At 45.6% G+C, this 27,259-nt stretch overlaps 1 protein-coding gene across 1 annotated transcript in view; it reads right to left on the bottom strand.

Annotated features, from left to right (window-relative positions):
- Positions 1–27,259, bottom strand: part of LOC109998773 (alpha-1,6-mannosylglycoprotein 6-beta-N-acetylglucosaminyltransferase B) — a 137,217-nt gene that overhangs the window by 62,170 nt on the left and 47,788 nt on the right. The window contains 4 exon segments of the mRNA XM_065959487.1: positions 8,945–9,109; positions 12,417–12,596; positions 13,537–13,613; positions 16,934–17,043. Coding sequence (XP_065815559.1) covers positions 8,945–9,109; positions 12,417–12,596; positions 13,537–13,613; positions 16,934–17,043 — 532 coding nt within the window.

The following is a 27,259-nucleotide window of genomic DNA, read 5'->3' as shown; positions in this document are numbered from 1 at the left end:
CTGAGTAATCCTGATTAACCAACGCAGCATGAACACCTCCATGAAACATACTAAATGAGCTCAAAGTCAGCTGTGTTGGTTTGCCAGAAAGTTCCCCCAACGTCGTCGCGCTCTGCTCGAAAAGGTAAGTGCATGCTGGGAGATTATATCTGACGACAGGAAGCGAGACGAAACTGAAATGTTGATATTTGGAAAACAAAACCCCAGTTGAACTGCTGAAGTCAGCCCGCTGATGTCATAAAGTTAACATGTTCACAATGCAGGAAAAATATGAGACAATGGTGTGTGTGCAGCGGAGTCAAGCTCCAGTGACACTGCAGCATGGCGTGAAAAATCCCCTGATTTAATAAGGCCGCTCTATTAACTTCTGCTTCATGAAGAAGATAAGTGAAATTTAATTACAGTTTGGGTGGCAGATGGTAAGAGTGAGAATTTTGTGGCGGCAGTGCGATTCACTCTCCTGGCTCGGTGGTGCTGGTGAGGCTGGATCACACAAACACTGGCAAACATGCAAATACTGGAGACAGAAGGAGCCCAATTTCACACACTGGCAGCAACACACACACACACACACACACACACACACACACACACACACACACACACACACACACACACACACACACACACACACACACACACACACACACACACACACACACACACACACACACACACACACACACACACACACACACACACACACACACACACACACACACACACACAGCTGAATAAATATGAGAAATATCACACAGTGGAGGGAGAGCTGGATTGCATCCTATAAAAACGGGCTTCAAAACACAAATGTAAAGTTTATAAAGAGGCCGATTTACATAACTGCAAACTTGATCAAACTGGCATCCATACGACGAAGCAAAGTTCATATAGAGGGAGATAAAGCTGCTTTGCATAACCGGAGACTCGAGCCCAACGATCCGACTACTGATGACTGATTTCACTATCTCTCTTATAGGCAGCATTTATCTCCAGTTACTAAGAGCCTGAGTTGCATATATCAAATATCAAACTGTATTGTGGGCTCATGTTTTTTTGTATGGGTGGGATATGTTTGTATATATGTGTTGTGTTGTGTGTTTGTATATATGTGTTGTGTTGTGTGTTTGTATGCTGGCTGCTGGAACACCTAAATTTCCCTGCTGGGATGAATAAAGTATATCTTATCTATCTTATATGAACGTATTGGTTAAAAAACAGGGTGTTTTTTTCTTGAGTTATCTCATCTTCAGGGTCTAAACGTTTTAAAATGCTATAATATATATTCTCAATAAAAGACGCACACATTATGCGTGTAGTGTGACGGCTCCTGCTTGAATGTTTCTGTGCAGCTTTGAGGTGCCAGAGAGGTCAAAGGTCATATCCTGCTCTGGAGCACCTGGGCCCGTTGCTCAGGTGCTCCAGAGATAAAAGCCAGCTTCCTGTGTGACACACCCTCTCTCTCGCCCCCTCTCTCTCTCTCTCCCTCTCTCTCTCTCTCTCTCTCTCTCCCCCTCTCCCTATCTCTCCCTCTCTCTCTCTCCCTCTCCCGGCCAGACCAGCGCCTGCACCACTAAGTTTAGATAAGTCTTTCTGTGTTCACCACCACGCTCACACACACTCACACACACTCACACACGCTCACACACCCTCACACACCCTCACACACCCTCACACACGCTCACACACCCTCACACACGCTCACACACGCTCACACACCCTCACACACACTCACACACACTCTCACACACACTCACACACACTCACACATGCTCACACACACACACACACACTCACACACACACACGCTCACACACACTCACACACACACACGCTCACACACACACACACACACTCACACACACACGCTCACACACACACACACACGCTCACACACACACGCTCACACACACCACTGATGTTACAAACTCAACACATTGTTATCTTGGATTTATTTTCTTAATCTTTAGATAAATGATTCATTTACTTTGGCACCTCACGGCTCCTCCCGTCTTTTGTCATGGCCCACGAGCCGAGTTAGGACAATAGAAAAACTAACGCTCACGACCGAGCCAGCTGTCACTCAACCTACAGGGCCAGAGGATAACAGGTGATAACCCGGAACAAAGGGGCTCAGAAATAGGTCAAGATAAAGGCTGAATGTTCAACATTTTACACATCAATAAATCATAAAGTCTGTCCTGTGTAAATGTGTCTCTGAGTCCTGACTGTCTACAATGAGGGAGAAGCTCGAGTCCCGCTGTCTGTGTTGTTGTCAGAGCCGTGTTTACATGGACGGGACGGCCGGCTCCTCCCCTTGTGTATAAAAGCTGTTTTAGTCAAGAACTAGAGAGAAGAAGAAGAACATACTCACTGATTATTTGGATGTCAGTAAGAGTTTTTAGATCACGCTCATTCTGTGTCAGTTTACGAGCTAACTAAAGAGCGCTAACATTAGCATGCTAATACAACAATGCAGCACACAGGTGACTGCAGCTCGAGTAAAGAACAATTTTGTCCACCGCTTGTGCTGCTTAATGGTGCTTAATTAGGGTGTGTTCTATTTGATAACTCCTTCGTGTGAACTTGAGTGTAGAGGGGTTGGAGGTGTGTCTCTGGAGGAGAGCGGAGGCTTCAGGATGGAGGAGGCGTGGCCTAAACAGCACTTTGTTTTGGTTCCATGCTGGTGCTCAAGGGCGACACCTACTGGATCAAAAAGGTCCCACATTCCTCCTTTAACCAACCACAGAGGAGAAGTGATGGTGCTAACTTTAAGACGATTGTTATCAAAGCAGCACTTTATCACCAGGCTGAGTTAAAGGTAGAACCCAGAGGAGAGAGAAACACTCTGATCAAAGCACATTCTCACATATTTACATTACGCACTCACGTGTAAAAATCAAGCTGAGGGAGTAGCTCTGCAGCTGAAGCTGATATCAGGGCCAGCTGCCTCCCTCAGGAGTCTGATCACACAACCGGAGTGTAGAGCGCTCTTCATACAGCGGACTTCTGCTTCTCCCAGATGGCGTGTGTCTGACGACGGTGATGTTTGAAAGTTGTTTGTTTGTGTTCGTGCATTTGTTTCACGCTGACACACATCAACGAGCTCCGTGTGCGTGTGGATGTTTGTATGTGTTCAACGTGAACGCTCCGCTCATTTGCCGCCAGCTCGGGGGGGGAGGGGAGGGGGGGGAGGGGAAGGGGAAGGGGGGGGAGGGGAATCTCAAAAGGAAACCAAAATCTTCAGCGCTTGTCTTAGCTTCCTTTGGGGGATTGAATACAAAGACTTAACAGAACCCCCGCTGAGACACCCAGAGAAGTACGATAACAACACACTCACGCCTGCTGTGTGCATGTTTCCACACGCCACCTCGCTCGCTCGAGTATTACGGCATGAAGCGAGGTCTTTTCAGTACGGTACGTGTTCTGAAGGTTTTTATTTTCGGGACTTACCGGTATATAACTGGGGTAAGCATAAGAAAGTCTTTTGTGTGTGATGTGAGGGATGTTTCATGTAATGTGAGAGTGAGCGCCGGGGTAAAAGAAAAATCCTTGGAAAAAGTCCTTGGGGCGCCGCACACACGAGAGCAGGAGAGGCTCTCAAGACTGTGCAGCACTCCACTCGGCTCCACTCATCGCTAACAGGCTAACGACGAGGGAATGCTAATGCCTGTCTCAGCATCTGTTAGCGCGTGGATACATGTGTGTTTGACTCGGAGGGTGAGAGTGTGTGTGTGTGTGTGTGTGTGTGTGTGTGTGTGTGTGTGTGTGTGTGTGACCCTGTTGGCTCACGCTCTGCGGCCCCTCATGAAGGTCGCAGCTGTCGGCTGGAGGGCCAACGGGTGGCAGCACAAGCTGGCACTGCCAACCATCACTACTCTACCCTTACTCTCACCTTCTCCATCATCCTCACAGACGACTTCCTCTTTCTTTCTCCTCACGTCTTCCCTCCTTCCTGTCACATTCCCGCCGACCTAACCCCCTCCCCCCCCCTCCCCCACCTCCCTCCTCTTTCCTCCTCGTCTTTACCTCCTTACCCCCCACTCCCTCCTCTTTCCTCCTCTTCTTTACCTCCTCACCCCCACTCCCTCCTCGTCTTTACCTCCTTACCCCCCACTCCCTCCTCTTTCCTCCTCGTCTTTACCTCCTTACCCCCCCACTCCCTCCTCGTCTTTACCTCCTTACCCCCCACTCCCTCCTCTTTCCTCCTCTTCTTTACCTCCTCACCCCCACTCCCTCCTCGTCTTTACCTCCTTACCCCCCACTCCCTCCTCTTTCCTCCTCGTCTTTACCTCCTTACCCCCCCACTCCCTCCTCGTCTTTACCTCCTTACCCCCCCACTCCCTCCTCTTTCCTCCTCGTCTTTACCTCCTTACCCCCCACTCCCTCCTCTTTCCTCCTCTTCTTTACCTCCTCACCCCCACTCCCTCCTCGTCTTTACCTCCTTACCCCCCACTCCCTCCTCTTTCCTCCTCTTCTTTACCTCCTCACCCCCACTCCCTCCTCGTCTTTACCTCCTTACCCCCCACTCCCTCCTCTTTCCTCCTCGTCTTTACCTCCTTACCCCCCCACTCCCTCCTCGTCTTTACCTCCTTACCCCCCACTCCCTCCTCTTTCCTCCTCTTCTTTACCTCCTTACCCCCCACTCCCTCCTCTTTCCTCCTCTTCTTTACCTCCTCACCCCCACTCCCTCCTCGTCTTTACCTCCTTACCCCCCACTCCCTCCTCTTTCCTCCTCGTCTTTACCTCCTTACCCCCCCACTCCCTCCTCGTCTTTACCTCCTTACCCCCCCACTCCCTCCTCTTTCCTCCTCGTCTTTACCTCCTTACCCCCCACTCCCTCCTCGTCTTTACCTCCTTACCCCCCACTCCCTCCTCTTTCCTCCTCTTCTTTACCTCCTTACCCCCCCACTCCCTCCTCGTCTTTACCTCCTTACCCCCCACTCCCTCCTCTTTCCTCCTCGTCTTTACCTCCTTACCCCCCACTCCCTCCTCTTTCCTCCTCTTCTTTACCTCCTTACCCCCCCACTCCCTCCTCGTCTTTACCTCCTTACCCCCCACTCCCTCCTCGTCTTTACCTCCTTACCCCCCACTCCCTCCTCGTCTTTACCTCCTTACCCCCCACTCCCTCCTCTTTCCTCCTCTTCTTTACCTCCTTACCCCCCCACTCCCTCCTCTTTCCTCCTCTTCTTTACCTCCTTACCCCCCCACTCCCTCCTCTTTCCTCCTCGTCTTTACCTCCTTACCCCCCACTCCCTCCTCTTCTTTACCTCCTTACCCCCCCACTCCCTCCTCTTTCCTCCTCGTCTTTACCTCCTTACCCCCCACTCCCTCCTCTTTCCTCCTCGTCTTTACCTCCTTACCCCCGACTCCCTCCTCTTTCCTCCTCTTCTTTACCTCCTCACCCCCCACTCCCTCCTCTTTCCTCCTCTTCTTTACCTCCTCACCCCCCACTCCCTCCTCTTTCCTCCTCTTCTTTACCTCCTTACCCCCCACTCCCTCCTCTTTCCTCCTCGTCTTTACCTCCTCACCCCCCACTCCCTCCTCTTTCCTCCTCGTCTTTACCTCCTTACCCCCCCACTCCCTCTTCTTTACCTCCTTACCCCCCCACTCCCTCCTCTTTCCTCCTCGTCTTTACCTTCTTACCCGCCCACTCCCTCCTCTTTCCTCCTCTTCTTTACCTCCTTACCCCCGACTCCCTCCTCTTTCCTCCTCGTCTTTACCTCCTTACCCCCCCACTCCCTCCTCTTTCCTCCTCATCTTTACCTCCTTACCCCCCACTCCCTCCTCTTTCCTCCTCCTTTTAACTTTCTTACTCCCCCTTTACACTCACTTCACCTTCCATATCTCATTAGTCTGCTTCACTGTCTGCACTTCATCAGTCAGGGGTCAGTTTACTCTCAGGAGGGCAGACACAGGGAGACAGGAAATTAGCAGTTAGGCATACGCTGACAAACATTAAATGTGGAAGCTCTCTGCACAGCGAGTCGGTGCACACAGATTCACTCGCTGGGACACTAAACGTAACACCACACATGCAGAGAGCACCCTGTTGGAGGTGAACAGGACGTGGTCAGTCAGTGTCTTTAATGTGTGCCATCATCTCTGAAATAACCTCTCCATTACGCCACAGCTGAGCTGAATGTGTCTGCTTTGATGTCTTGACTTGATTTGAACTCCTCTGTGGAAACAGACAGATTAGTCGCTAAATAATAAAAAAAAAAAGACTTCCAAGAATATCTAAGGCAAGCTTCTGCTTCACTCAGAGGCACTCTGCATACAAAAGCGTCCGTCTCTCAAACACATTTGACTGCGCTTAAATCTCTTCTGCTGTGATTCTAAGGTAAAAAAAAAAAAAGAAACCTTCAGAATAAGTTCCTGCCTTTGACAGTTTGAAAAGAGTCGTCTCGTTTTCTCTCCTCTCGCTCCAGATCCTTTCTCCTGCCATGCTTGCCATCTCGTCTCTGCTAATTTATTCTTTTTCAGAGTAAACATCCACTCACACTCGCAATCAAAGAGAAAAGCCAAACAAGGAAACAGAAGTGAGTCCACAGACGCTGTTGGAGATGTAAAGACCGCACACTCAGGCAGAATACTTAAAAGTCTATTAGAAACAATGGATTATTATTAAGAGGGACTTTAGGAGGGTGAAGGGCTGGGCCGGGTTCACATCAAACAGTGTTTCACAGAGGTCAGAGTTAATTCAAATCTAATATTGTTCTTTTGAAAATGATTGAAAATGAATCTCCCTGTGAGGGCAGCAGTCGAAAACCGTAAATTTGATTGCTGCCAACTGAGATTTAATTTCAAAATAAAATGTATGAGATTCTCCCTTTGGCTTCTATTGCAAAGCTATCCAATTAGCAGTCATGCGCAAACACACACACACACACGCACACGCACATGCACACGCACACGCAGGCAGACGCAAACACGTTTTCACTTCGGCTTTCTAATTATTGTGATAAACAGCTTTTGACAGCCAAGGCTAACTCTTGCAAACGCCAGGACATCTGCTGTTGAGATAGCGGCTTCAAAACGTTGTAAGGCATAAAGGCTGCTCGAGCAGCCACGGCGCCGTGATAGAGGATAACAAATCCCCTCAGTGCACTACAAGAAAAGAGAACATCCATCTCAATGACAGAGGACTATTTCCAACCCTTGTTAACTTATTTTAGAGGCAGAGACGAGGGCAGGGAGAAACATTCTGGAGAGAGAGGAAGCCCCGATCTGCCCGCTCACATTAAGCGATACATTTGTCGCCGTGGTCGTTAATGGAAAGATTATGAGTCGTCTCAGAGCATGATGGGAAGTTTAACTTAGGTAGGGACACTCCACAATGGTAGTGAAAGGTTACACGCAGCAGAGAAAGTTTGGAGGACTCCCAAAGTTTTAATTACACATTGCTTTCATTGACATTTGGAGAAGTAGGACTTTATATTATAGCCCTAGTTTTATATTAAATCCAGTTTTTAATGAAATACTCAACATCAATAGGCACCTTCCAGTCTGCGTCTCAGCGGTGTTTCATGACTCCTCCTTCCACCTTCATCAATCCTCTCCTAATCCATATTCCACAGTCCCTCCCACACTTCCAGCCTCATGCCCTTCCTTTTCTCACTTTATTCTTCCCCCTCTGGCGCTGGCACATACCTGGCATTTCATCATAATCCCAATCATTCATCACCTGCCTAATATTCACTCCGTCTCCCTCACCTTCCATCTCTCTCCTCGTCTCACCGGGTCTTTGGCATGCACGGCTACATGCGTGAAGTAAAGTCCATGCTGAACTGCTTCAGTGCCGACCAGAACCAGACGACCCGGTTTAACAGCAGTAGATTCTTACTGTACGGCGTTCAGCTCTGTTGGAAAGTATTTTTGAACGGCTACAGAACGACTGTTACACGGCGATTACAGAGGAAGAATGCACGAGGCAGCGATGAATGACAACCTATCATTACCTCCCTCTATCATTTGTCACCCACCATCATTCAGACCGAGAACCCTCAACAATAAAAGTCTTTTTATGCCCGACATCTTGAGTGGAAAACTGCGTTTCCCTTGCCTGACATTGTGAATTGAAGAAGCGTTTCTCGAGCCTAGAATCCTCAATTTAAGTGTAAGACTTTGTAGATAACTTGAAGTGTTCTAACACACTCGAGGTGGTACTCTATGGATCTGAATTATCAGGTGACCAGTGTGTAAATGTTTTTCATGTACAAGAATACAGTCGTCTTGTTGTCTATCCGCCTCCTCCTTCATACTCTAGCTTTTATTAATTAAGTATTACTATTTGTGTTGAATAAGACACCTTTTCCACTGTCTGTTCTCAGCTGCACTTTGCAGACCGCCTGACAAAAATGTAAATAAAGTACCCAAACAAAGTGGAGAAATACCTAATTTAAAGGTCACATATGATGTAGAATACACTTCACCATGTTCCTCTAACTCTAATATGTGTCTCTAGTCTGTCTGCAAAGAAAAGTCCATCCTCTCCGTCTTCTGCCTGCTCCACTTTTCAGAAAATGTGTGTTCAAACAGGCCGATTTTCCCTTCATGACATCACAAAGGGAAGTAGCCCCTCCCCCAGGTGGGTGACACTCCCACAGCTAGGTGTTTGTTCTGCCCTCTGAGTCTGCCTTCTCACCGTAAACAATAGAACATAGAGCGAGAAAGCACCGAGTACACCCAAGCCCTTCCAGAGAGGGGGCGTGGTCAGACACAGCTCATTTACATATTTAAAGGTACAGACACAGAAACAGCCTGTTCTGAGCAGGGCTGAAATAGAGGGGTTTATAGGATCCACTCTGATCCTGTATTTGATCAAGAAACTTCACACACGTTTTGGGATCTCTGAGACTTATTTAAACTGGTTGAAAAGTTAGGACCTTTAACATCCACCATCATTGATCACTGTTTTGTTTTTCATGCGCCCTCCTTCTCTCACCTTCTTCTGGTCCCTCCACCGTTGCTCCAGCTTCACATCCAGGCGGTTGGCGGCTGTCGCCCACTGCTGTGCGAGGCGGCGGATTCTGCGCCTCATGAAGCTGAGGGACTCCTTTCCGGTCCCCACCTGGTCCAGCAGTACAGAGAGGTCTGTGCGGAAGGCAGCCTGACAGAAAAGTAAAGTGAGAGACGGATTAAGGGACGAGGACTTCGAAAAGTATCAACAACATCAGACAGAAAGGGTTCCAAAGTCATTGCGACAGCTATTTGCTTACTTTCCTGCTGACTTCTGTGTTTAACATTTTAGTTTGAAAGTGTCTCACTTCCTGCTGGCTTAGTCACCACGTCCCTTTGAGCGTTCTTCCATTGTTATTTCGATCTTTGCAGATCCTCTGACTGTTCTATTTGGTACAGTCATCAGGCCATATTTCCAGCTTTTCTCATAATCGGATGCTCTATCAAGCTGTCTTAATGTCTTTAAGAAAAGCATGACTGGCTCATTTATAAGGACAATATGACTCCAGATAAGATGCCCATGATACAGCTATTCTGGGATAATTGATAAGGCAAGGCAAGTGTATTTGATAAATTGCAAGACCATAATAAAATGTATTTTGATTGAAGAACACCAAATGCCCCCAAAAAAGACTTCCTCCTCCCCAGCTCCTCCTGCAGGGTTCCGAGGCGCTCCCAGGCCAGTCTTGATGTACTCTATAATCCCTCCAGTGACCTCTGGGTCTACGACGGGGTCTCCTCCCAGTTGCCCGGGAAAACTCCCGGAAGGATGCATCCTAATCAGATGCACCACCTCAAACGGCATCCTTTCCTTGTGAAGGAGTAGTGGCTCTACTCCAAGCCTCCCTCACTCGCCTTATCTCTAAGGTTGAGTTCAGACACCCTCCTCCTCAGGATTTGTTTCCACGATTTGATTCATTCATTCACCACCCAAAGCTCATGACCACAGGTGAGGGATGGGATGAAGATCGACCGGTAAATCGAGAGTTTTGCCTTCAGGCTCAGCTCTCTCTTCACCACGACGGTTCAGTACACCGCCCGCATTACTGCAGACGCTGAGCCAATCACATTTTACCCTCACTCGTTAACAAGACCCGAGATATTTAACTCCTTCACTTGGTCTGCTTCCTTGAAATAGTAAAGTGCAAGATGAATATATTATTCACAGACATTTAGTGTCCGTTTCCGCTCTTATCACGCTTCATCATCTGACTTCCCGGGACGGGATCCCGCTGTCTTCTTCTCCAGCTAATTCACTTCCTGTTGTTACATCACAAGCGCCACCGTGAGGATGACGCGATGACACTAACTTCCAGGGAAAGTTGTTTAGACCGCCATGTTTTTATCATAGATAGCTACATGTGCCACCGATTATGTGATTATTGTATGACACAAGTCAGGAAGGTGATATATTCCCTGCATCACTTTTAGTTCCCACCCCTACTCGTTAAGCGGTCAGCGCTGCTTGAGACTCGTCGTGTTGTTTTTTTCTTGTTTTGGACCGTAAAGCAAATAAAATCCTTTGAGCACAACGTCTGTTTTTCTTTTCAGCTGATGTAACCTGAGATTTAAATCTCTGTTTGTGTGTAAAGGTATTTCTGTTCTCTCTGCACCAGAAGAAAATCTCCCCCTGGTAGATTTTTAAAGAATAAACCATTTTTGCAACACGATGCAACATTTGCTTTTCCTCTGCTGATATGTAAGAGTCCTAGGAGAACTGTTAGTTTCTCAAAGTCGAACAAATAAAAATGTATTGGTGAGAGAGTAGAGCTTCTGCTGCTATAAAGAAAACAAACGTGTCTCCTCTGAGAACAACCTTGGCTCAGCTCTGTTTGTGTCACAGATACAGACAGACTGTAATCCACAGTTCAGTAATTTGGGTCACAGGGTAAAATGGAGATATCGGTCTTCATTTACACTGACATTCTGCTTTGCCTCCTGGAAATGTAACTGCTCCCGCGGATAAATAAAGTGTGAAATCCAAGGTGAACGCGTACACACACAGATATAATGCACACACCTCACTTTTTACAACTAACTTGAAACTTTAACGATCTCTTTGTGCTCCAACAGAAACACATTAAGAGACTGAAAAGGTTCCTGTGGATGGAAACAAAACAGTCACAAAGCACACAAAGATTTACGCCCCGTGTCCACATGGCGTTTTTTCTCAGAGCGCCAGCCTCCTTTTTCAGTTTCTATTCAATGAGGAGAGAGCGTTCACAGCAGCAGGCGGCCACCTGAAGAAAAAGCGCAGCGCCCAGCGTCTTTTGTCCCAACGCTCAAATTGAAAATCTTTCAACTTTTCAGAAAGGCACTGTTGACATCACTGGCGCTCTTTTTTCCAAATGTATGATATTCCCGTGTTTACCTCCTAAAGATCGTCTCTTCTCCGCCTCGCTCCGTGTCTGAAATAAAGGATCTTAAATATGAAGCATGCAGAAAAATGTAACGGAGCAGTGTCAACATACAGCGGCCATTGTCAACAGACTGTTGTCATGGAGACAGCGCTTCTCTTTTCAGCGCACAGCCAGCGCTATTCTTTCCAGGAGAAACCGTGAGGACACGGGGCCTTCACTAGCTGAACATTTAAACTGAAGGAGTCTTATTACCGCTCTCTATGAAGCACCAGGTTCATAAACAAAAGAGTTACATCAAAATAAAAGTTTCATTTCCCAGTGAATCATTTGTAGTAGTGACAATAAACGGGAATTTTTGGCGCAAGTTCCACTCATTTCTTTAGATTATTTTATCAGTAAGTGAAATAAAGTTCCTCAAATAATATTAAAATGTGAATAGTGAAGCATTTGTTTAATTATTTGTGTCTGGAAAAAACAGAATGCTGCAAACGCCTGCTTTCATTCATTTTACATTCAACACCCACTGCAAACTGCTGCGCGACCCATTTTGGGGTCCCAACCCTCCAGTTGAGAACCACTGAGCTCGAGTACTCCAATAATCAGCTGCATTCTTCAGCACGTGTCTCCCCTCAGATTTCTTTTCGAGGAGCTGTTGCCCTGACTTCTTCTTCAATTTGAACACTTAGTTTTGTCTGAGCCGAGGTCTGACCGAGCGTTCGGCTTCAGAAAAAAAATTGCAGTTCAACATCTAGATCGTGTTTAAGCAAATATTCAAGAACAGAAGCACATTTTAATGTCAGGGTTAATAAAAGAGCAGGGAACTGTTCATAGAGCAGGAGGGTGAAGGTCATCAGATCGCCTGGCAACAGAGCCAACATCACATTTGAGTGAAGACAATCTTTTTTGTTATTTTACAAGCAGAATGTTTCGATCACTTTCCTCCGATTGGCCGGATCTGTTTGCAGTCGCAGGGACACCTGAGTGAGCATCCGGGTGGGCGTGTCCTACAACTTTGCTCCATGCTTTGCTCCAATGCCTGACGGGTCCATAGCTACATTTTTGTTTTAGACTGGATGTACCTGTAAGAACTCTCCTCACCTGTCTCTTTGGGGCCTTTATCTGATGTGTGTGCTGGGTGGGGGGGCTGCTTTGATTCCTCCAGGCCTGCGGGGGGCAGAACCACTCCACCTCACTCAGGTAGACGAGAAAGGAGCAGTCTGAGCCATCGACGCCGTAGAAGGCGTAGCAGGGGTCTGATGTCCAACGTGCTCGCATCCACTGCATGGTGATGAAGAGAGCATATGAGTGAAGACACATCAGCCACATTACTTTTGTTTCTTTGTTTACTCATTATCAGGTACACAAGGTTGATGTGCAGCATCAGTTACCATGGCGATCTAAACAGGTTATAAGAGAGCCATCTTTGTGACACTCTGACTTCAGACTTTCTTATACCTCAAGTATCCATTCATCCTGCTGGAGAAGATGCTCAGAAGAGAACAGAAATGGCTTTGGATCAGTGAGTTTTCAAACTTCAGGGTCATGTTGAGATGATTGCAACCGGGATGCCATAACAGGGGACATATTGTGAAGAAAATCATCTTCTACAGTGTTTTTGAACATATATTTGGGTAACCTGAGTGTCTACTGACCCACAAAATGTGAAATAAACCCATCCAGTCCTTTGTTTGTGGTCTGCACAAGTCTTACAACACAGAGAAAAATGCTCTGTTTCAAATGTGCTCTCCTTGTGATGTCACAGTGGGATTCTGGTAAAAAAAAAATCACCTCCCCTCCCCTGGTATCTCCACCCATAGACTCCACCCCCAGCCTAGAACAAAATATTTGAGCAGGTCCGCCATGGGGATGCCTACAGGGAAAACTCAGGGGGGGCTCATTACATTTAAAGAGACACACACACCAAAACGGAGCGTTCTGAGAGAGCTGGTTTATACAGGGTCACAAACCTCCTCTGGTGCTTGATTCATGTTATATTTTGACCAAAGCACAGCACAGATGTTTCATTTAGACCACAGGGGGGCTGTTTGAAAAGGTGGAGGAGGGGGATAATACGTCCTCTTTAAAGAAACATCAGAACAACCATAAGTTTCTGTAAGTGACTGAAAACTGGTGCACTTTGAGATGTCCTCGTAGGGAACGATGGTAAAACATACATGATGGCTGATGTGCAACAATGCTGTTAAAGTGATTCACTTACATCGACTTTACCAGGACACTCAGGGAAGCGGGGGTCTCTTGGTATTTCACACTGGCCTGACGTCCCATCTCTCACCGCTGTAGAAACACAAAGAATATGGTTTAATATTCAGTCATAAAAAGTATATTTAATGTAGAGTGAAGAAGGCTGAAGCTGGGTGTCCACAATACGATTTCTGCCCAATTTAGACAATTGTTTTTAGTCTTACAGCCTGAAATTCAACCAATCGCCCTTCCTCATTGGGGCAGTGAACACTGAGACATGACAGCCAATCAATCCCCATCATCTGCTCCCAACTGGTTCCATGATTTTCTGGCTTGTTTGAAATTTTGGTTATACAACAGAGAGCAGAGCCAAGAGCTGATAAGCTGACTTTGGCCTTTTTTTTCTGGTTGTGTCCAAAATCACCATGGCAACAGAAGGCACGCCTGATGAATCTGTCTTCCCCGTCCATTCCTGAAGGAGACGTTGGCAGGAAATAACTGCAGACCTCAAGCTGACTATCAGAATATCAGTTTTGATTTAGCTGATAGCAGACTTGTGTTTATTTGTGCTGCAGATTGTGTGAGTGTGTAAGAGAGAAGAAGTGTGTGTTTTGGATTCATGCATGACACAACTGGATTACTCATAGATCTGACTTGAACCTCTCAGTCTTTGGCAGTTTTTTATCTGCAGTAGAGAATACTTCAACTACAACTAGGTCTTACAGTGTGAGCCCATAAATCATGAGCTTTGGTCGTGCATCATGTCGAGTCAGTCGTACAATTGTGAAGTGTATGCCGAGCTTTAGAGCAACACAAGATCCACCTCAGTTTTTGAGATTTCAAGCTAAATGAAACATTGTGGCCTCGAGCTGCTGCCTTTTTCTTCACCCAGACCCTTACTCCATTAGATTATCGTTAGTTTAGCTCACTTGATAACGGCCATCGACCAGTGAAATATATCCATCAGCACATTTAGCAGCATATGGCGCCGGTCAAATTCTCTTTAAAATCCAGATTTTATGAATTCAATTGAACCATTTTCATAAAAGTGACTGCAGGCATAAATCTGTTCGCTCCACAGGTTCGGCCCTGCAGAGCCTCCAGGTTTACAGTTTCATTCACATTCACAGCTCTCCACTCTCTCGTCTGTGGACATTTTATTAGGCCTTCTCCATCATCATTAGCGTCACGACCTCCAGCGTTTACCATGTGTGCCGTCATTGTCCATAAATCCCCTGTGACGTCGTCTTTTGGATCATCGCTGAACCCGTGCCTCACCGCAGTGGCACGATGTTCAGCGGGCTCTGAGAAGAGCAGCAGACGGCCGCCGCTCGCCACCGCTGCCAAACCAACCGCCAGCAAGTCGGCCTGCTCACTTAGCTAAACCACTGCATTAATTGCTCCACTGACTTAGTTAACTGTCTCTCTGCTGCTGATGTGACGGAGGAGGAGGGCCGTAGTGACAGAGAGAGAGACTGGGATGGTATAGTCCCAGAAGAGAAGAAGTGTAGCTTTAATTCCTGATTGTTTTCTTCTTTCACACGCCGTCTTTCTCTCTCTCTTTCTCTCTCTCTCTCTCTGCGGACCATCAAATTTGCTCCTCTAGGTTCCGTCTGTTTCCATTTGCCTAATGAAAAAGAGAATTTTCTCCACATAAGTCTTCCCCGGGGCTTCTCTCCACGCACTGAAACACACAGACGGAGACGCACACTGCCTACAAATATGATTACAAAAGCAACCGTAGTAGCAACTATTGTAAATGTGGTCAACTAACGAGATAAAAACTTGACTCCTGTCCCTGCCAGACAGAACATAAAAAGCCTTGTCAGCGCTTAAAGGAAAGCAAATTCTAATCACGTCTCTCTCTCTCCTGTCGCTCCCTCTCGCACATGCCTGACCACGAGATAAATAAACCGCCACTGAGCCGTATGATAATAAAGTCTGCCAGCAGTGTTTCAATTCATCTGTGATTAGAGAAAGCAGCAGTGTTTGCGTTTTGGCGTGCGCCGTCGCCCCTGCAGATGCAGTGGGGGGAAACAAAAAAGGAGATGTAACGCTCGTTATTATTCTCTTGTAAAGAGTTGGGCAATTACCCTCAAGAGAAAAAAAAAGTGAGAGAGGAGGATAAGGAGGGAGGAATTATCATAATGGTTGATATTTTGTGTGTGTGTGTACGAGCTCGAGCTGTCACGAGCTTAGTATTATTTAGGTTTGATTTAAAATGAGCCAGACAGCAAACAAAGGACGGGAAGGAAGCGGAAAAGCAAAGATAAAATACACAGAAACAAGCAGTGTCCCGTATTTACAACAGAACCTTTAAACCATTTAGTTACATTTAAAGGTCACATACTATATAAAACACACTTCACCATGTTCCTCTGACTCTAATATGTGTCTCTAGTCTGTCTACAAACACTCCAATCATGAGAAAAGTCCGTCCTCTCCGTCTTCTGCCTGCTCCACTTTTCAGAAAATGTGTGCTCAAACAGGCTGTTTGGAGATTTTCCCTTCATGACATCACAAAGGGCAGTAACCCCTCCCCAGGTGGGTGACACTCCCACAGCTAGGTGTTTGTGCCCTCTGAGTCTACCTTCTCACCGTAAACAATAGGGCACGGAGGGAGAAAGTCCTTCCAGAGAGGGGGCGTGGTCAGAAACAGCTCATTTACATATTTAAAGGTACAGACACAGAAACAGCCTGTTCTGAGCAGGGCTGAAACAGAGAGGTTTATAGACATGATCAAATACAGGATCAGAGTGGATTTAGAACAGGTTCATTTCTGCTGTAAAAACAGGCTCACTGAATGGGTGTGTATGTGACTCTCTTCTGCAGCCAGCCTCAAGTGGACACTCTGCAGGATTTTGCACTTCCACATTGGCTTCATTTTTCAACACCGGAGGTTACAACACACCATTGTATTTAGCGAGGTGTCAGGAGTATCATTAGAGAAATAAGCTAGTCATCATAATTAAAGGGGTTTAAAGTCACTGTGTGTGTGTGAGTCTCCCTCTCTCTCTCTCTCTCTCTCTCAGCATGTGTTGGTCTGCAGATCTGTTTTCCTGTTGTTCCTTTCTAAGAAATTGAGGTTTCGCTCCAACACAAGCTGACAGCTGTTCATGAGCCCAGCTGTGCTTCAAGTTGAATAACAGAAAAAAAGGCCAGCTACTCAGAAAGGAGCTTTAGACTGTCCTTTTGGTGTCTCTGCTGTTCCTTTATTTTCTTAAAACCTCGTATCTGACACACTCAGGTGCTCTGCTGACAACCAAAAGGAAGTGAAGTTATGAGTCTGCTGCTGTGTGAGGAATATTCAAGCAGTCATTTAAATAAACATTTAGTGGAACTTGGCCTCTAAAATATAGCACCAGTAATGCAACACCTACTGTGCAAAGCTTCAAAAAATCTAGAAGCCTTACCTCTCCCTTGCACCATGCTGTTCTGCAGTATCTGCTCCACCCTGATGGCCATGTTGGAGACATTCTGAGCGATAGCTTGGATCCTCTCCACCAGGCCGGCTGGTTGAAACCTGTGCACACACGCAAAAACACACACGAGTGAAATATGCTGTTGTCACATGAACAAAACTCTTTTTCCTGCTAGCCCTGGTGTAAAGTTTCCATTTGAAGTCAAGGTGAGCTGATGTGAGGACGCAGCAGGAAATATTCAGGAAAATTTACCCATGAGAGCATCAATATAAAAGCAAAGAAGACTCTTGTGCTTCGCCCGCCTTCTTGCATTTCTGCAGCGGACGTTTACACCATGTGCTGCCTCCTAAACGCCCCATCACACAGAGACGCATTGCGATAGACGCAGCCGGCCCAAAAATAATCGAGGCAGCGTTTGCATACAGGCGACCAAATAAAACAAGTGGGAAAAATTCATTTGAACAGACGTAGAGTTCTCACCGTTGCTTTGCTCCTAGATGTTACGGTGAATAAATCTCTTCAATGAGCTTTGTCTAGTAAGCAGTAAAGCGCGCCTCCTTCTTGATTCTATTGGCTGCTTAAGCTAAATGTCACATGTGACATTGACGAGCGCTCTGATTCTGCGTTGAACATTTACGGTTACTTTTTTGGCGCCAAAAAAAAACTAGAACTGCATGTGTGATTCATACATGGATCAAAATCTAATTAATTGCCAAATATTATGACAACACATGAATTGCTTGTTGATTTTTCTTGTTGAAGTGTCAAATATTTTCTGCTTCTTAAATGTAAGGATTTGTTGGTAAATCAAGAATCTTTGGATTTTAAGACTGGTTTGAAGAAAGGCGCTGATGAAAAGATTCACTTTGCGTTTTTCAAAACACTCTTTGACAATCTGTTAAATTGAAGACTCAAAGTCAGTTAGCAGCAGATGAATGGATTACAAACATGAGTGTTTGTTGAGTAAGCGTGCAGGTTCATGGAGTTGAAGATCCCATCAGTATTTCCCACTGTGCACTCCAAACTTGTACAACATCAAATCTCTGCATTCTCCCACAGTTTCCCACCCTGCAGCAGATCCCCCCCCCCCCCCCCCCCACCCTCCTCTCTTCAGTCACAGGCTGGACTCCTTCTCCTCTTCAGTTATTTGCGTCTTTTTGGTGCATCTCATTGTTGTTATTGTTGTTTTTTTTTTCTCGTGCTGCGCTCCCTCGCCTGTCGTCCTCTGCTTCCTCTCCCTCCCTATTTACATCTCAACAGATGTAGAAGTGTTGCTGGGAGATGCAAATTGTTCGACACTTGGTTGGAGCGTGAAATAGAAAAAGACCAATGCTGTTAATGCTACTTCCTGTGTGGGGTGAGACACTTCCAGTCCACAGAATACGATGTGTGGAACAATGTGTGTGTTTCTGAACATTTTCTGACGACTCCTGACTTCATGATTGAGAATCAGGCGGAGCCAAGTCTCATACCGCTGAGCCCATTATGTACACAATAAATAGTGTGTGTGCGCGCGTGTGTGCGTGTGTGTGTGTGTGCGTGCGTGCGTGTGCGTGTGTGTGTGCGTGCGCGTGTGTGCGTGTGTGTCTGTGTGCGTGTGTGTGCGTGTCTGTGCGTGTGTGTGTGTGCGTGTCTGTGCGTGTCTGTGCGCGTGTGTGCGTGAGCGTGTGTGTGTGTGTGTGTGCGTGTGTGCGCGTGTCTGTGCGTGTGTGTGCGTGTCTGTGCGTGTGTGTGTGTGTGTGTGCGTGTGTGTCTGTGCGTGTGTGTGCGTGTGCGTGTGTGTGCGTGTGTGTCTGTGCGTGTGTGCGTGTGTGTGCGTGCGTGCGCGTGTGTGTGCGTGTCTGTGTGTGCGTGTGCGTGTGCGTGTGTGTGTGTGCGTGTGTGGCGTGTGCGTGTGTGTGCGTGTGTGCGTGTGTGTGTGCGTGTGTGTGCGTGTGTGCGTGTGTGTGTGTGTGCGTGTGTGTGTGTGCGTGCATGCTAACAGAAAGTCGACAGCAGCTCCACAAAGAGTGAATTCAAACTAAAAGCAGGGAGTGATAAAAGTCTCAGGAAGTCCCCGTGCTCCATTAACAGCTTTGTAAATGTCACTTGTAAGAATCGTGAACACGCTGGCGTCCTGTTTAATACGTTACTACAGCTGAGGAGCCGTTATTCTCTGGTACTGTTTTTATTTCAGGAAAGGAACGAAGGAAACGGCTGCCAACATCCAGTCATTAAAGGAATGTGTAGATGATGGGAAATGATATAACAGCACATGAAGAATCTTTTTTTTTTTTTTCATATCTGAAGAAGTGCAGTTAACATACAGAAACAGTGTTTGGCTGGACTTCAGCTCTTCTAGAGACTCAAATGGCTAACGAGTTAAAAAAAAAGTCTTGTGCCATTCTTTCACCATCTTGACTTCATGCAGAATCCAAACGTGAGGAGAAACTCCCCCTGAGTTCAGGATGTTTATTATAACGTATTTTTTATAGTGACGGGACAAAATATCAACACAGCAATGAATCATCGTTCTCGCTCATGGGATGAATTATCGATTTGCCGATTCAAAATATCGATCATATAAGAAAAAGAAATGCCGCGCAAAACTGAATTCCCCTCGACTTCAAGATTCGATTGCGCATCGGTCATGGAGGATTTTCTCCCACACTTGCAAGAAATGATTTGAGAAAGTCTCCGGTTCCAAGTCATCATTTTTCAACATAGTTTGCATTTTGTTTCGGTGAAGAAATCGAGCAACATCGGCGCATATCTGTGGTTAAAAGTAGCCGATACAGACAGTCACTTAATATATGATAATAACGGGCGATACTGTCGGCTGGCTGATTAATCGGTCGGGCTCTTATAAAAACACTAACATGTACAGGAGGTGTAATGGAGGAGCCGTGTAGTTATGCAGAGTAAACATCAAATATTCAAGTCCAGTGTGCGTTAATGTAACACATTAAATCAGTTTCAGCCTTCACATTAGTGTAGTGTTCTCTGACTGTGAGGCTGGAGGGGAGTCTGTGTTATGTGTGTGTGTGTGTGTGTGTGTGTGTGTGTGTGTGTGTGGAGGGGGGGGGGCAGGGACATTATTAATGAGGCTGGCAGCAGAGGGCAGAAACAGGCTCAGTTTAGCCTCATCCACAAACTTTTCATCATGTAACCTGACCTCCCATCATCTCAATCTGAATATAGAAGTGTGAAAAAGCCTCACTTACAGACTGAGATCATTTAAATAAAGTTAAAGGAACATTTACATTTCAGACGCTTTTCTGAGTGCGATGTGCGAGGGTTTTCTTTTTTTTCTCTCTTCTGCTAAAACTAAAAATGTCAGCAGGTTGAACCCACCTTCTCAAACACACACACACACACACACACACACACACACACACACACACACAGTGTGAAGGCACTGAGAACAGTTATTCCAGTCTGAGCATATAGACAGAACTAATTAGTATTTCTATATTCCCCATTATGTGCAACTGAGGCAAACAAAGCGTACGCATTAGAGAACGTTATTACCCTATATGGTCTTATAATGAGAGTCTGCATTACATCGAGCACAGCACAGACGTTCCCAGCTGTGGTAAGAATCAGCTGATAGGGTACCTATAGCTTTAAGTTATTGATTTAGTGTGAAAGACAGAAGACTCATCTGTGATACTGTAAAGCCTTCTTTTTTTTTTTGGGGGTGGGGGGGGGGGGGGGGGGGGGGCTTCACTTCACCTTCTAATGTGGCCTCTAATGTCTGCAACTCGTCCCCTAGAGACGGACCCCACAGAGAGGGAGAAAAGGGGTAAGGAAATGGATGAGAGGCGGAGAGGAAGGGAGAGGATTTCACAACGAGATCCAAGGAGGGCGAGTAAAGAAAAAACACACACACACACACACACACACACACACACACACACACACACACACACACACACACACACACACACACAGTGGGGGGAGTGTAGAGGGGAAAAAGTGGAATAAAACTAGACAGGAAGTAAAGTGAAGATCAACCACCCAAAAGCCAACAGCAAGTATACCAGGAGGGACCTTTGAGTAGAGAAAGAGGAATAATCAAATATAAAGAGGTCCTCTGCGTCTTCATGTGGAAGCCGGTTGATGCGGCTCGAGCGAAACATTAAAACGATGATTACGATCAAAGAATACAAGGGTATGCATATTTGATGGCTCGCTGCTACGCTCTACTTGCGGTGAAACTTCCTCCTCCTCGTTTGATGAATGTAGACAGTTGGCTCTCGTACAAATGAAGTGAAACAAAACAGTAATGAGGAAGAGCAAAGAGACGACAAAATGGGAGGAGAGTGTAGGGAAGGGGGAGGGGGGGGGCGGGGGGGACGATGAGAGGAAAAATCCACCGAGCAAGAAGTAGAACACTCTGAGGAAGAAGAAGAGAAATGGGGAAGCAGTAAAAGAAAATCAATGATTACCAGAGGGAGAGTTTCTAAGGATACAATGTGTTCTCTCATGTTCTCTTTATTTCCCCCCCCCACCCCCCCCCCCCCCCCCCCCTCCCCCTCCGTCTACATCTAATGAGTTCATCCTCTTAAGAGAAGAGGACAGCGTCCCCTCAGCATCGCTTGGACTGAAGCCGTCGACGGTCCAGGGAAAGAAATGCATGTGAGAAGATGTGAGGATGGGGTTGTGTATATGGATGATGTTTGGTTTTTTTTGAGTGTGTCCTGAATGATTCCACCTATAACCTTGTGTTATGACATCATATTTGACAGCACTCATTCCACAGCTCATTTTGCACAAGTGCAGACGGATACAAATGCCGACACACGTGCATGAAGCCACACACACACACACACACACACACTCACTCACTCAGTGTCTCGATTCTTTCATGTTGATTGGTGTAAGCAGCATCTAGAGTTGTTTTGACAGTGAAACCTGGCGATACAGATAAATGGATTATTCAAATCAATGAGACAAAAAAATACTGAAATACTCGTTTCTCATCTTTGACATCATTCAGTACAAACCGTCTTTACTGAAGGAGTGCGCAGGTTGCCAGTGCAAATCAATGTCTTTTTGGAAAGTGGGCGTATCCCCCTGTGATTCCAGCCACAGAGTAGGTGTACAACTCGTAATATAACAACTTCAGTCCGGTTTGTAAACAACATTACTTTTGTAAATAAAGGACTTTATTTTGTGAATTGAAGACTTAAATCTTGTAAATTCACCTGCGAGCTAGTTCAGGGAGTCAACTCGAGCTGCACTGATTTCACACTTTACACGCCTCGTTGTCAACAATCACCTGACGGGTGACGACACCTCCATCCAATCAGCGGTCGATTCCTTATCTCTGAGACAAAGTCCCAGAAAACTGCTGAAACTCTCAGCTCTTTTAAATGGAGGTTGAAGACACACCTGTTTACAGCTGCCTTTAATGACACAGCTTTAATAGGATTTGTAACTGTAACTTTTAACTCTTTTTATATTTTTACTTCAGTTAATTTCATTTGAATCATTTTTATTTAAACATATGTTCAGATTTAATCATTTCAGTGATTTTTAAAATGTTCTATTTTATTGTTTCTCTTGTCCTCTGTCATGATGCTTTTTCATGTCTTGTTGTTGAAATGTGCGACAAAAGAAAACTTGCCTTGCCTTAAAATGCAAGATTTCAGCTCTGACCTGCAGCAGTACTGAACTCTCACTCAGCCCCACCATCACTCCAGCATCCACCTGCAGGCTCCGAGTAGAGGGTTCAAGATATCATACCATCACTCCCTCAGCATATACATCTCTGAATGTAAAATAAAACTCTGAGGAGTGATGAGGGCGGAGCCTAGACGCCAAACACAGACTGTTGTGCTGCATTAATATTTTCTAAACGATACAAGCTTAAGTTGTTGGACTGAAATTTCATTATATTTTCATCTCTTATGACATAATGCTCATAAATGTCTCATAAACTCTGTCATAAGAAGGAATACTTATTAGCTTTAGCATCATATTCTACCTGTTGTTTCCCTCCCAAAGATCAGAGACAGAGAGTATCATTTCTTTAGCTGCTTCTTCTAAAGCTGCTGTATGACATTGATATGAGTGCAGGGGAAGAAGAAGGCCTCCTGGGATAGAGGTTGATTCTGGCAGAGTGTAGCTGGGTGCTTAAGAGAGGAGAAATAGGTAAAATCTGAGGCAGAGCAGTGATCTTCAGAGAGCGCTCGCCTAAGGGGGAGACTTACCAATCTCCTCTCTTATCCGCTGCAGAGTGCGGCACTGAATCAACTCTGCATCCTTTTCCTCTTCCTTCATCTCTCGCTCTTATTTTCTGAGCCCGTCCCTAACCCTCCCCTCCCCCGCTCCCTTTTTCTCCCTAGTTATTCTCTCTCCCGTTTTCTGCTCTAACGAGTGGCTTCCCCGTGGGCGAATCGCAGGCTGGGGCCTCAGACATCAAGTCCCATTCGCTGGAACAGGGGAGTGTGTCAGCAGAGATGAAGCTCATGAGGAGATGGGACTCCCACCCTGTGTGTGTGTGTGTGTGTGTGTGTGTGTGTGTGTGTGTGTGTGTGTGTGTGTGTGTGTGTGTGTGTGTGTGTGTGTGTGTGTGTGTGCGTGTGTTTCCGTCTGGCCTGGATTCGGGGTATGCTTTTATAAAGCTCTATCTTTCCATTCTTCTTCTCTCCCCCACGGGCAAAAATCAGACTTTACAACGTCACTCATAACCAACTACCTTTCTCACATGCTCTCTTTATGAATGTGTGTGTGTGTGTGTGTGTGTGTGTGTGTGTGTGTGTGTGTGTGTGTGTGAGTGTGTGAAAGAGAGTGAAGTTGGAGAGTCAGAGAGTCAGGAGAGGGGGAAATGAGTGATGGAATCAAAATCATTGGGCTGAAAACGTAGGTCATCCTCGATGTGACAGTCAGTGTGTGTGTGTGTGTGTGTGTGTGTGTGTGTGTGTGTGTGTGTGTGTGTGTGTGTGTGTGTGTGTGTGTGTGTGTGTGTGTAGCCATTAATCCTGCAGGCTATATCCTCGGTCAGGGGTCTGAGCCCTGGTCATACGCCCAGACTGGTTTTAACCAGTGTAACCTTAAATGAACTATTACACAGACACACACACGCATGGGACATTCACACACAGCTCAGACTGAAGAGGTGTGTGTGTGTGTGTGTGTGTGTGTGGGGGGGGAGAAAAGAAGTGTTCGAGTGTGTGTCTGAATCTGAAAAATGACAGGGGTTTTGGCAAACAACACTGTGAAAAATAATCACAAAATGAAAAGTGTTTTTTTGTTTCATATTGTTCAAACAGTTCCTATTTTTTTTTTTTAAATAAAAGAAAATTGAAGGATGAAAAGAAGCAGAAGTTTGTTTCTGTTTCCCGCTCTCTGAAAGATGTTTGGTCTCAAATCAATTTGTACAAACATCGTGTCAAATAAGCTTTAAAGTTTAAGAGATGTTTTCAAGTTAAACACTTTGAATTCCTGTTTTTAGATTAAAATAGTACAAATAGTTCTTAACTCCAGTCAATGCAAATGTAAATGAAACAAACCAGACGTTAATATGAAGTGGTAACCTCAAACTGGTGTGAAAAACTGCAGTTCCTCGAGTGTCCACTTGAAAGCCGAGGAATCCCCATTAACACTCATGTTAAAGTCTGTTAGTACAGACAAATAAACATGTTGAGAGCCTGGTACAAAAAACAGTTTAGGTCTGTTTTTCTTGTTTGTTTGTTTTTGTATTACAGATCCAAAAAAACTCAAGACTCATTGTTCAAAGATTGAAAGATGAGGAGGAAATGAAATGTGTTAAATCATGTAAGCTTGAATGGAGCTACAATACGTTGAGGTTTTTTAACAGCACAGTGCAGTTTTAATCTTTTACAGAATCATTTGAATCATCTTGGACTTAATGAGAGCGAGACTTCAGTTTAAACACACCTTAACGCAGGTAGACCTGTTGAGATGATAATCTGTTCCAGCACAAAGCCTGTGTTACATTCCCCAGACGGACCAAAAGAGACGTGCTGCAGGCGAGCAGGGGGCGAGAGAGAGACGGTCTCAGAGAGAAGCTTCTTTTAGGGGAGAAACACGACGTGGTAAGAGAATGCTGTTTAAAGAAATGTTTCAATGACTTACTTTACAGTAACCAAACCGGGGTTTTCATCTCTGCAACAAATGTGGTTAATAGGTTAAATGCCATGTGGGTTATGGTGTGTCATGGGGTGAAAAGCGGAGGCTGAAGGCACGGCTGCTGGGGATTATTAAACCCAGTGTGACATGCACGGTGACTAAACCCCGAATATCAGACTATTTTAATCATGCACAATTTATTTAGAGCCACAAAAAGAGCCTCACTGCTGATGAAACACGGCGACATGGCGACGTGTTCATTCGATGTGTAAATGTGAAAATGAAACAAGTGGTACTAATGTAAACACTGTCGATTGGCATCTTCCAAGTCGTAACCATGGCGATTTATCCCACACATCATGAACTCCACATTAACTAAAGCAGGCTCTCTATAAGGCAAAGTAAAGAAGTGATCACTGAAAATGTCAAATAACAATAATGTTCCCTAACACCTATCTTCTTTTTTTTTTTTTTTTTTTTTTACAAATTTAAAGAGACAGGTGTTTTGGGTTCCCTGAGAACTACACAACATGGGGACTATTGTTCTGTCTGCGTTCACATCGCCATGGTACCTACTCTGAAGCAGAAGCTAAAAGCTTCCTCTAAACGGGTCTCTAGGAACTGAAATAGTCCATAGTTCCTGTGGTGTGGAATCAATTTAAAAAAAAGGGGCGGGGAGGGTTCCAACGGTTCCTAGAACCATGAAACAGTTCCTGCGGTCTGAAAACGCCTGGTGCTTTTTATCCAAGCTGTAGGATGACATCAAGTCGTGGGCTTAAAGGAAACTGTACACTAACCATTTTAAAACAGGAGAGTTACACGACGTGATCGACCCTCATTACAACACGACCATCACCTCCCTGTCCACCCAAACGGCCCGATTCAAAGCAATAACTAGAAATTGATTTCTGTTACAGTTACACACACACACACACACACACACACACACACTGTGCAGTCAACACTCCCTCAGCAGGGCTCTTCTCCCCAAGTCATGGCCGAAGAGTGAAACGCCTTCCCCCACATTAAACAGCCCATTACTAGACATTGATTGCAGTTAACACTAACGCCACGGCGTATTAATCGTTCCATCCTTCCGCTCTGGTGCCTCTGTGCAGATCTAAACCTGAGCGCTTATCCGGGATCGTTTAACAAGGCTGGAGGAAGTGAAGGGATTTCTGTCAGTGCGTATCTCATCACTGGGTTTTAGTCAGTCTGTTTGAAAATGAAAGGAGTCGGACTGAGGAGGACGTTAGATAGAAAAAAGACAAATTGGATGTTTTGGTACTAACGGGGCAAAGAGAAGAAGCTGTTTGATAAAAGCAGTAGCAGCAAGGTCACACAGTCTTGTCTGTTTTCAGCAGCGGCTTGGAGGTAATAGGCAGCAATTTCCACAAGCGACTGTACCGAGGCAAAAAAAAGATGAGAGGGAAATACAATGAGGCGAGGAGTAAAAGGAAGAGCCGATAGAAGTCATGACTACACTAGAGAGAGAGAGAGAGAGAGAGAGAGAGAGAGAGAGAGAGATGTATGATATGAATGAGAATGAGGAATACATCTTAAACATGATGGGTGGTGTTATAAAAAGAAAGAGTGTTCATCTCCCAAAACCCAAGCAGCCACTCTGTTCATACACACACCAAAGCTGACATGATGCTGTATCAGAATAGGCAGGACGATCAGAATTATCTCATTTGTGTATTTATCAGGTTTCACCATGACAACCATACCATCCCTGTGGTTTTATTAAATGACTGTGGTTGCTTTAAGACATCCTGCAGTTTACTTATGTTTAGAAGGCTGAACAGCAGCCAATCAGGGAGCAAGCTCAGTGAAGCAGGAAGTACAACAAACATTACCATGATGACCACAGCTAACGGGAAGCTTAAAGTTAGATTTCTAAAACGGAGGACCGACTGGTTGATTTGTGGCAACAACACGAGTGTTTATACAACATGTCCTGTAAAAGAAACCACAATCCAACCGACGAGGAAAAGAGTTGGAGCGATGTTGCCACCGTAATGGATGTACCAGCTAACAGCTAGCCACACTGAGCTTAATTAACCATCATGTTTGTTTACTCCTGTGAAGTGGAGACTCTGGTTGTTGGTGAATGAATCTGTTAGTGCGCGGTGTGCTGAGTTGGTCGTCTTATTGCACACCTCTCACTATAAGAACTGACATGATGCGTCGTCATGTGTGAGATCTCTCACATGTTCAACATCGTTCAAAGGTTTT

The sequence above is a fragment of the Labrus bergylta genome, chromosome 1 (genome assembly GCF_963930695.1).
Source record: "Labrus bergylta chromosome 1, fLabBer1.1, whole genome shotgun sequence".
Lineage (NCBI taxonomy): Eukaryota > Metazoa > Chordata > Actinopteri > Labriformes > Labridae > Labrus > Labrus bergylta.
The sequence above is the reverse complement of the archived record's forward strand: the minus strand, read 5'-3'. Positions and strand labels throughout refer to the sequence as shown.